General features: G+C 42.5%; 1 protein-coding gene across 1 annotated transcript in view; it reads left to right on the forward strand.

Moving 5' to 3' along the window:
* kcnh3 (potassium voltage-gated channel, subfamily H (eag-related), member 3) overlaps positions 1 to 8,910 on the forward strand; it is a 162,026-nt gene extending 153,116 nt beyond the window's left edge. Inside the window, exons 12-15 of the mRNA XM_046844916.1 lie at positions 3,729 to 3,985; positions 4,410 to 4,510; positions 4,645 to 4,697; positions 5,915 to 8,910. Of these exons, the coding sequence (XP_046700872.1) occupies positions 3,729 to 3,985; positions 4,410 to 4,510; positions 4,645 to 4,697; positions 5,915 to 6,859 (1,356 nt within the window). The 3' untranslated portion in view covers positions 6,860 to 8,910. The remainder of the gene's footprint in view (positions 1 to 3,728; positions 3,986 to 4,409; positions 4,511 to 4,644; positions 4,698 to 5,914) is intronic.
* The last annotated feature ends 2,382 nt before the right edge of the window (positions 8,911 to 11,292 follow it).

Consider the following 11,292-nt stretch of genomic DNA (forward strand, 5'->3'; position numbering starts at 1 on the left):
ATCCACCACGACCCTGACTAGAATAAAGCAGTTACTGAAAATGATGATGATCACAGCCTGTTGTTCCAAATAAACCCAGTGTTCTACAGGATTGAGGTCTGTTGAGTTTGCAGGAAGGTCAAAATGTCCCATACAGGTTTGGCCCTACATACAAACACACTACAGTCAACATCCTGGAACATGGGAGTGTCAATATTGTGTTCTGCTTGAACGTGAAGCACAAAAACAACCTGAGAATGTGGACAACTCATTGTTGTCAACAACTCAATGTTGTCAACAGCATGACTCATTTTTAGCAACTTATATGCACCAAATGGGACCAGGCTGAAGATAATGCACTGTCTTGCTGGCAAATAGACTAATTATTTGAAAGCCTACGTAAAGAATGTCGGAGGCAATAAATCATATAGATCATTTGAAATGTATGTGGAATAGGACAAATGAACAAACACACACACCTAACCTTTATCTAAGGTGTGTGTTTGAGTCAATTTAACAAAGCTACTGCTTCTCCATCTGCTGCTTTTGGCAGGTTTTCTTCTCTATCTGTCTTTCTCTCACTCTGACTCTTTCTCACACACACACACATACACTCACACATCTTTCTACCCCCGTGAGAACCTTTGACAGACATTACTATTAATGCTTTTCCTTTACCTAAATTTAACCCTAACCTTAAACCTAGTAACTAAAAGGAAACCCTCTGCCCTTAGATAGCTATTAGATGTCAGTTTTCCTTATGATTCTTGTGGGGACTTTAATATGAAAACATACCTCCAGAACACAAACACCTACAGTGAGGGAAAAATTATTTGATCCCCTGCTGATTTTGTATGTTTGTCCACTGACAAAGAAATTATCAGTCTCTAATTTTAATGGAAGGTTTTTTTGAACAGTGACAGAGAATACCAACAAAAAAAAGCCAGAAAAATTCATTTCAAATAAGTTATACATTTATTTGCATTTTAATGAGTGAAATAAGTATTTGACCACTTAAAACTTACACACAGAGGTCTGGTCACAGAGGTCAGACATTTCTTGTAGTTGGGACTTTGTAGATCCTCTCCAAGTCCAAGTTAAGTTATTAGGCTGATGACTGGCAACTCGAACACGTGTTTTAAGTCATTGCCATGCTGGAATGACCATCCACGACCCATTTTCAAGAAGGAGGTTCTCACCCAAAACTTGATGGTACATGGCCCTGTCCATCGTCTCTTTGATGCGGTGCAGTTGACCTGTCCCCTCAGCAGAAAAACACCCCAAAGCACGTCCATGTGTGACAGTGGGTACGGTGTTCTTGGGGTAATAGGCAGCATTTCTATGGTCTCATCTGACCATAACACTTTAATGCAGTTGTTCTCTGAATCATGCAGATGTTCATTGGCAAGCTTTAAACTGGTCTGTACATGCAGGGGGACCGTACGGTGCTGCAGGATTTCAGTCCATTACGGCGTAGTCTGCTACCAATTGGTGGCTATGGTTCCAGCTGCCTTGATATCATTGACAAGATCCTCCCATGTAGTCCTGGGCTGATTCTTCACCATTCTCATGATCATTGAAACTCCACAAGTTGAGATCTTGCATGGAGCTCCAGACCAAGGGAGATTGACAGTTATTTTGTTTCTTCCATTTGCAAATAATCGTACTAACTGTTGTCACCTTCTTACCAAGCTGCTTGGCGATGGTCTTGTAGCCCATTCCAGACTTGTGTAGATTTGCAATCTTGTCCCTGACATCCTTGAACAGATCTTTGGTCTTGGTCATGGTGGAAAGTTTAGAATCTGATTGATTGATCGATTGATTGATTGCTTCTGTGGACAGGCGTTTTTTAGGAGTGTGCTCCTAATCTCAGCTCGTTACCTGTATAAAAGACACCTGGAAGCAGAAATCTTGATTGATAGGGGATCAAATATTTATTTTACTCATTAAAATGTAAAAAAAAAAAAAAATGTTGTTATTCTGTCTCTCACTGTTCAAATATACCTTCTATTAAAATGATAGACTGATCATTTCTTTGTCTTTGTCAGGGCGAAAATACAAATTCAGCAGGGGATCAAAATATTTTTTCCTTCATTGTACATACTCCTCACTGTCCATCCTACTCTGAACCCTACAATCACCCCCTAATCCCACCCCCACCATCAGGTTGCACGTGCCTGCCTGCTCACAAATCCTCCTTTCGCAATGCCCCCAAACACAAGCACAGAGTGTACGTTTCAGGGACCGAAATAGCAACAGTCGGCATTGCAAGCACGAGCCGTTTCTAAGAATAGAGCAGGGTGGGGCGGGGGCTCTCCCTCACTGGTTGGGAGCTCCCTCTGTGGCAGCTAAGATTGGATCCTGCACAACTAAAAATAGAAAGCGAGAGAAGCTGAGAGAAAGTGGGGGGAGGGGGAATCTTCCTGTAGTGCAGCTTTCTTCTGGCTCTGGCACTGCAGAAACGCACGGCTCTGAATACAAAACGTGCTGAGGGTTGTATTGGTAAAGTCCGGTGTGTGCGTTGACCAGAGATCACGTTTGTTTGAGCTAGGAACCAGAACGTCTTACTAAGCATCTCAGCATCGACTTGATTCTCTCTCGAGCGTATTCACGAGAGCGAGTGTGCAAACAGCCTTGCGGCAGGAAATATTAATTCGCTTGAAATAATTAAGGGAAAAAGATTTCCACATTAGTATGTAGGTGTGTGTATGGGGAAGGAGTAGGAGCTCGAATATGTGTGTTCTTCTTGTGACTGCAAACAGGTCTTTGTCCACACTGTTATTCTGAAAATGATCCAGGCTCTTAGATGAATATTGATGGTTTTACATTGACTGCACACCTGCTGCTTTGCATGACCAATGGAGGATCCTAGGTGAAGCGAGCACAGCTTACATAATCATTTCAATTCTTTATACATAAATGCATGTTCTCCATCCGTTCCATCTGCGGTCACTGATTTGCCTTCACACGTGAGCTGTGTACATGAACCTGCTCTTCCAGTGCCACTGGGACCCTTGTTACTAAGAATGGCAAGAGGAGACAAAAATATGCCTTCACTTGGGGACTGCAGATGGAAAGACCAGGGGAGGAGCAAGAAAAGCAGAATAACAGAAAAAGCATAACTGAAGAAGAGGAGGGGTTGTGGTGCAGGGAAAAAAGATGGAGATGATCATGATATGAACCAAAACAGCCAAAAGAAAAAGAATTCAATCCTGCTTGAAATAACAATATTTGTCTTCGGCGTGTAAAGCGAATACCCTTTATAAAGGCGGTTTTCGGAAGCGATGGTGGGTGTAGTGTGCATGGAAAGGATACTGACATATCCAGTCATTTGCCATGACAAACGTAAATAAACATCTCAGACGCCACAGGCTTACTGAGACAGCAGCTGCCATGGTGGCCACAAAGAGCCTTTACCAAAGTGGTTACATGTCTTCATGATTTTTTTTGGTAGGATTAAAAAAAACAACTGCATTGTCTCAGGCAAATGGTGGGAATCAGTGCTCCTTGAAGGGAGTGGTAAAACTACATGGCTCTTATTGGAATGATGAAGAGGTTTAATAAGTACTAGAACTGCAGATGAAATAAAGAGAAAATAAAGACTCATGCTGCAGAGTGTAAGATTGTGTCACTCCGCCCCCTACTGTCCACCGTTCACCACTGCATGCATTTTATTCTCAAAACTTCTCAAATCATCTATTTTTTTAATAATAATTTACAAAAGTTTGTCCTTATGTTTTTGTTTCAAGGTGGACTGGGAAAGCAACGGTGGCCTTGTCAAGAAGCTGCCATCCATTCGTGAAGACGAGGAGAATGATGAAGAGCAGCACTCCGTGTCACGGGCACCTCGTTCACCTTTGCGTCTTACAAGGGGAATCAGCTCACCCCTGCGCTCACCCCTTCTGCCTCCAAGGCCGTTTCGCCCGCCTTCAGATAACAGCCGCCCCACCACACTTCAGATACCTGTGGTCAGCTTCAGCACTGCCCCTCCAGAGCTAAGCCCCAGGTGTGAGAACCTGTCACTCTGTTTGTTTTCATACATCAAAAAGAACTAAAGGCTACAAGTTCTCATGCCCAGTGATGTTAAACTTACCTTTGAGAAAACCTGGATGCTATCATTTATTAAGTCTAGAACAATCACAGTTAATGTCCAACTAAATCTGCCCCCCTAGACAACACGTGAAGTGCACTTGGTACAATCCATAATTTAGTCCAAGTGTTCGGCTGCCATGACAACCAGCCAGTAACGGCACTCGATTTCACACTAGGAAAGCGCAGGTTTAGCTCAGTGAGACTGCAGGCAAACAGTTCTTAGGTGTTGTGTTTTTTGTTTTGTTTTTTTGCATGAAAAATATCTTTGCTTCGTTTCTAAACAAGCTGTTTATGAATTCATTTTGATTGATTGTGTCCTGATCTTTGTTGGGCTATAGGTTTGTGGATGGAATTGAGACAGAAAACAATTCTGGTTCAGCACAAAGGTTTGAGTTCACCACTAACCTACCTCATAGTGGTCCTTCATCCCCCTGTCCAGGTATACTCTTTACACTTTTTTGTGTCTCAGATCTATTAACCAATCCATGCATGGCATATGTCAAGAAAACAAACAAGAAGCCTAAGTTTCTTATCCACACCCCCTTTTTGTTCTATGTCTGGGTGTATGTGTAGTGAGCCAAGAGCAGGTGGAAACCAGGCAGAGCATCAACAAGCTCAGTGAAGAGGTGAGTGTCTGAAACAAACACTAAAGCTTTAATGTGCCATTTACCTTGTCAAACGACTAGAGTGGAAAACCTGCTTTGATGTGCAGCTGGGAACCAGATTTGCTTGGATGAGCAATCAGCTATATTGCAGCAAGCTTTATCAGCTTAGAATGGACACAATGAACCTGTGGTAATGTTGCAGTGTGTTCTGAGGAAATTAATTCTTTGGTTGGATGAATTTCAGTAGGTATAAGAATTATAAACTTCTTGATGATAAAGGTCAAAAGAGAATGGCCCATCTTGTTCAGGCTTCCTATAATCTCTTGACAACCATGTTGAGCAGAAAATCTTCTCAGGATGCACAACATCAAACATAAAGGTGGACGGGCTACAGCAGTAGAAAACTACATCAGGATTGACTCCTGTTGGCCAAGAACAAGAATCTGAGGCAGTCTTACCTCAACTGTACAGAAAAAGGTTTTGAGGGTTTATGTTACTTGATTTGATACATCTCAATCTATTGACCCAATATACAGTACCTTGTACTGGAAGTTCAGTCTAGAGATGGGAGATGACTGAATGCCAATATCTATATATTGTTGCTGACATGCATCCCTTTACGGCCACCAATTATTACATTATATTTTCTAGCTTTATCTCTTGGCTTTGAAATAATGGGAAATTTACAGCATGAAGATTTGCAGCAATTGGGAATTGGTAGCTCAGTGGTTAAGGCTCTAAGTTACTAATCACAAGGGCACGTTTTAAAACCCTGGTAATGCCAAGCTGCCACTCTTGGGCCCTTGAGCAAGGCCCTTAACCCTCTGTGCTCCAGGGGCACTGTAACATTGCTGACCCCAGCTTCCTAACATGGATGGAATATGTGAAGAAAGAATTTCACTGTGCTTTAAAGTATAAAACCACCAATTATAATATTCACACTTTCCAATATCATCTCAAAAGAATGTTTTCTACACCTTGTTCAATCCATGCCATCAAGAATTTAGACAGTTCTGAGAACAAGCTGGATCCTTCAAAGTATCAATATGGTGTTAGACACTATAACATTTTCCCCAAGTTATTTGTACGGTACCATTGTACGGAACAGTTTAGAAGTGTCAATGATATGGTAAAAGGTGTGCTGCAGGTACAAGTAAACACAGTGTACAGTTTCAATGAATATTCTAATTCATTCAAAACTGGAGTGTCTCATACATTTGCTTTGTTTCTGTGTACAGATGAACAGCTTGTCAAAACAGGTCTCCCAGCTCAGTGAAGAATTGCAGGAGATGACTCGCCTCCTGCGCCCTTTGTTCCTCACTGCTTCTCAGCCACTCCTATCAACCCCACCACCACCACCAATGACTTTAGCTGGAAGTGGACCATCAATGAACTTACCTGCAGGTCCACGTCCTCCAGCACCACCCCGCTCTCTTTTGGACATCACAGACCCAGTAGTGGTGGTAGGTCTTCCCAGCTGCCTCATACCCACAAGTCCACCTCAGAGACCTCATTCCCAGGTGATTTGCTCAAATGGCTCCCCTCATGCCAGCCTGTCTCATTTAGAGACTATTCAGAAAGATAGCACAGGGGCAGGGAAGCACGATATCCCCATTGGCCCTACCAATGGATACGGGCAGGCAGCTCCAGACCGGCTTGCCTCTCGAGCCACTTCCCCTTCTCTTTCTTTTTCCCTGTCAATATCCTCATCCCGCTCCCAGTCACCTTCCTTGACACCTTGTCAAGGACCCCACCCTTCCTGCCCCACCAGCTGCACGCAAGGCTTGTTATTTCCCCCATCATCACAAGATATCCCACCATCTTCCCAGGACATCCAGCCACAATCCCACTGCTCTGCACCTGCTTCACTAAGTAACTCCCCAAGTGACCACAGACTTAGGGGTGGTCCCTCTCCAGCCTCCTCTTCCTCCACACCCCTACTTCAGACCTTGCCTTGCTCCTCACCATCCTGCCCACACCCCTCCCCTCTCTTGCTCTGTTCCATGAGAGATGGGCAGGGGTCGATGGGCTTCCCGTGGCACCGGCAGACCTCCAGCTGTGCGCAGGCAGCGTCCAGCCCTGAGCAACCTCAGCTGGAACTGGAAATGCAGGAATGGGATGCGGGAGGGAAGAGCTCAACAGAGCACATCAGCTTCATCGATGAGGAAGGACCACCACTGTGAATGCCATGGGGAGAAATGGGAGAAGAGCAGTAGCACAACCAGGAGCTGGACTGCAGCACATCAATACATCAAATTAGGGTGGAAGGTTAATATATGGAGTTGAAGTGTTATCCAAAAAGTAAAGCAGGGTCCATCCGCCATTCAAATGGGCAAAGGGAGCTGCTTATCTTCTTGGGCTGCGGCTTTCAAAACTGGTCGTGCACCATTTCAAACACACCAAAACTTGACACCAGCCAATCGCAACCATATCAGCACGAAAGGGGCCTGTGCTTCTCTGGACCAACAGGAGCTCTTCTTCAGCAGCATTATAAGACATGCACACAACAGGTCAAATCTGTATGGTGCATGGCAACCAAAATTCATAAACGAAATAACCAAACCCAGCAAACTTTGTAATAAGTGCTTGATCTATGAGGAGTTCCTGTTGGCTATTCTGCATGGGTACATGTTGACCCTGGAGACCTGAATCTGAAACATGGCACATGTTTGCAATCTCATCTTCTCTACTGCCAAAACATTTGTGCTTTACATATAGCCAACCATAGGTCACAAATGCATCTACTTGCTCTGATTTTTCACAGCTATTAGGTAGATGAATGAATGTGTTACACCGCAGCACACATCACTTTTAGTTTCTTCTCCTTATTTGAACACATGCCCAGACATTGCATATTTATTTAGAGTGGGAATGGAGATCTTATTCCTACTTCACACAGCACACACGTTTATATCTCATACCTTATTTAATCCACAAATGTACAGGGGTTTAACCAGTATATTGTAGGCTGATTTATTTTATGGCCCTCATTAAGAGGAGGATTTCAGGGCTACTGAACAAAAAGTATAAATTTTGAATGAGGGATGTGGAAACCTTTTAGGTTTACATACTATACATTTACAGAATGTCATATAGCATATGGTTGTTTCATGGAATAATGGCCAATAACCTAATGTGGTTCTTGGAGGAGCTCAATTCTCCAAACGTGACCACAGTAGGTATTACAACAAGACAATCAAACCAAACCATTAACGGGACCCAGATAAAACTACAAAATGTGCCAGCTACACAAATCTACACTGCCCTAGCCTGGCATGCCAAATAGTGGGAAGACTGAGCATGCCAATAAGTGTCCATTTGGGAGTTAAGTTAAAAAGACTCACAGTGATAAATAGCCAAAGTCAAGGACACAGGGTTGGCATGATAAACAACCAACAGACTACGAATTGCACACATGGGATAGATGTAGAGAGGGGAGGAAATCCCAAGGTGCAAGTTTGAATTAAAAAAAAAATATATAAAAAAAAAACAAACAAAAAAAAACCACACGCAGCTTTAGCCATCCAGCCACGTGTGCCTTTCCTATAACCATCCAGTTTCTCCAGAACATCTCCCCATTTGTTTTCTGTTCTTTCTTTGATTTCAGTCATGTCATCATTTCAACGAGCACTGCACTTTTATTCACCTAGTAATTATTTATTTACCTATTTATTTACATATTTATTTATTTACTTACCCATCACATTGAATGAGAGTGAACTAGAAAGTGCTCAGGTGAATATTTCTACCCCTTGGTTCCATTTGAGAGAGAGAGAAAAAAAAAACCTACAAGAAGTTTATCGTCAACTCGTATCGATACAGTGATGGTGATAAGCAGCTAATTGAATGCTGCTGAAATCATCCAAGGTTTTGAGAAAATGCCATCACTACGTCTTAATATTTAGGGGTCCATTCACTACGCATGGGCTTCTCATTCGTCATCTTGCTTGAGTAGGTATACGTCATTCTGGATTCTATTTTCTTTACCTAGGAACTGTGTGAGGGGGCGTTCATGACTAGCAGGGTGTTTTGAGACTTTGGGTCAGGGTTTTGGGTGGGTGGGGGTTCCTGCATGTCTCATCTTTTTTGCATGAGGAATGTGCCTGCATTATTAAATATGGGAAGCGTGTAGGGGAAATCCTAAATGGAGGTCCAGAAGCATAAATGTATTTTGTTAACTGCAATGAAATTTAACAGATCCTTAACCTGAATAATAAAATGTGTTTTATAAGAATTGAGAGAGGTGATTTCTTTCATTGACTGGTGAGTTCTTCATTACTTGAATAAGCAATCTTGCTAATAATGAAGGGAGGCTAAATGCAGCTGCTTTTGCAAATGATCTGGCTTGTCTTAATACAATAAACCACATTAAACACACCAAATTGAACATTTTCTCTTAATACAACAGAACTCAAAACTGAACAAAACTGAACACCTGCCTAATATTGTGTTGGTTCCTTTTTTGCTGCCAAAACAATTTTGACCCATTGAGCATAAACAGCATGAACTTTTTCAGCAGTTTGAGCTACATGAGCTCGTCTGTTGGATCGAACCACACGGACCAGCCTTCTCTCCCCACATGCATCAATACACCTCGGCCATCCACGACCCTGTCACTGGTTGACCACTGTTCCTTCCTTGGAATATTTTTAGATAGATCCTGACCACTGCAGACCAGGAACATCTCACAAGAGCTGCAGTTTTGGAGATGCTCTGACCCAGTTGTCTAGACAGCACAATTTGCCCCTTGTCAAACTCCCTCTAATCCTGACGCTTGCCCATTTTTCCTGCTTTTAACACGTCAACTTTGAGGAAAAAAATTTCACTTGCTGCCTAATAAATCCACCTAACAGGTGCCATGATGAAGAGATAATCAGTGTTATTCACTTCACCACTCATAATTTTATGCCTGACTGGTGTATATACTTTTCAATCTAAAGGGTTATCAGGAACACTGGGTCTTTACTAAGTGCGTATAGAATGTTTCATATATCTCATGTGATTTGCTTATATAAAGACTTTTATGACTAGAGGAATCCTACAGTCTGGTCCTTAGACCAGTCATTGATTTTTGGCCAACAGCTCAACATTAATATAATACCAGGGTTACCAAATGGACCAAAGACAAAGTAAGCCCTAGATTCAAAAACACTCTCAAGCTCCACATCTGAACCATGCGTAGAACATATAGTGCAGACTGAAACGATGCGCAATTAGCATCTACTCTTCCCAATAACCAAGGAGTCCTTGAAAGGATGCACAGGTGGCATATAAAAAGCTTCCATAATACACCCAGCTGTTTAAAAAGGATCCAGAACAACCAGCAAAACACATCATACCCTGCAAAGTCTAACCGCATACAGTAGGCTTGTTTATGTAGGATAAGATTTACATCCTGCACCCACATGTACAGATTTTGTTCCTGGTTCAAAAAAACTTGGTTTTTATTATAATACCGGTGAGACAGTTTGCTCGGGACAACTGCTCCTGCCAAACTGTGCCAGAGAGACAGATTTGCCATATTTTAGGTAATGTAGCACTGACTGTTCTGGATGGTGACATTTATTGCAGTGATGGCGTGTGTCCAGGGTGATTGATGGATGGAGCTGTCTCCATATCTTCAGGGTCTTGGTAGATCCTTACTTGAACAAACATGTGTGAAGAGTCGTAATGACTCATATGCAGGTCATGAAACAAATTGGCTTGATAAAGGCAATAGCTTCTTTTTGCTAAATGTCTGAGCTTACATACAGATATGTGCTGATCAGAAGATGCTAAAGGACTCAGAAGAGACTAGATGAGACGAGCAGGTATGTAGGAAAAAGAATGAAGTTTTGTTTGGGATTCCCTTTTTATCTTAATGGTAAGTAGGAAGGGAACAGGACAGGGAACATCCTAGTCATCCAGTCTTCATGCCCGGAGAAATTGCATTAGCCAGGCCATCAAAACATAGTAATAATACAAGTTTCCCATCATTTTATCAAATCCAGAATGACATGATGTAACTGATATGCATCCATCTGCTCTGCATTTTTAAATCTCACAGGTTCATTAATTCAGAGAAAATACACTATAAAGGGGCTCCTTTCTTTGCATAACCCAGCGAAGTTATGAAGCTGGAATCAGAGCGCAGGGACAGCCATGTGCACCCTGGAAGCACAGAGGGTTAGGGGCCTTGCTCAAGAGCCCAAAAGTGGCAGCTTAGTGGTACTGGGGCTTGGACTCCTGATCTTTAATTCAGCACCCCAGAGCCTTAACCAGTGAGCTACTCCTTCTCTATGTATTTAAGTACAAACTACATAAACCATCAATACTGTATTTGATTATTTCTCTACAAATCCTGAGGTTACGCCAGTTCAGTTGTGTCCCACCTCATGAAGATTATGGACCTTCAAAGAGTAGATGACGACCCAGCAATCTATCGATGTATCAGCACCCTTTAGAGCCCACTTCTTGTAATTTTGACATGAGACTTCTTTGAACAGGCTCTCTCATGGAGAAGCTGATGTTGGATCTATGGGATCTACCCATAAACTTACATTCAGTTGCTCATGTTGGTTCTCACTCTCCAATGTTTTGTATCACACTCTTGATATCACCCAAATGAGGATGGGTT

This window comes from Silurus meridionalis, chromosome 3, assembly GCF_014805685.1.
Source record: "Silurus meridionalis isolate SWU-2019-XX chromosome 3, ASM1480568v1, whole genome shotgun sequence".
NCBI lineage: Eukaryota > Metazoa > Chordata > Actinopteri > Siluriformes > Siluridae > Silurus > Silurus meridionalis.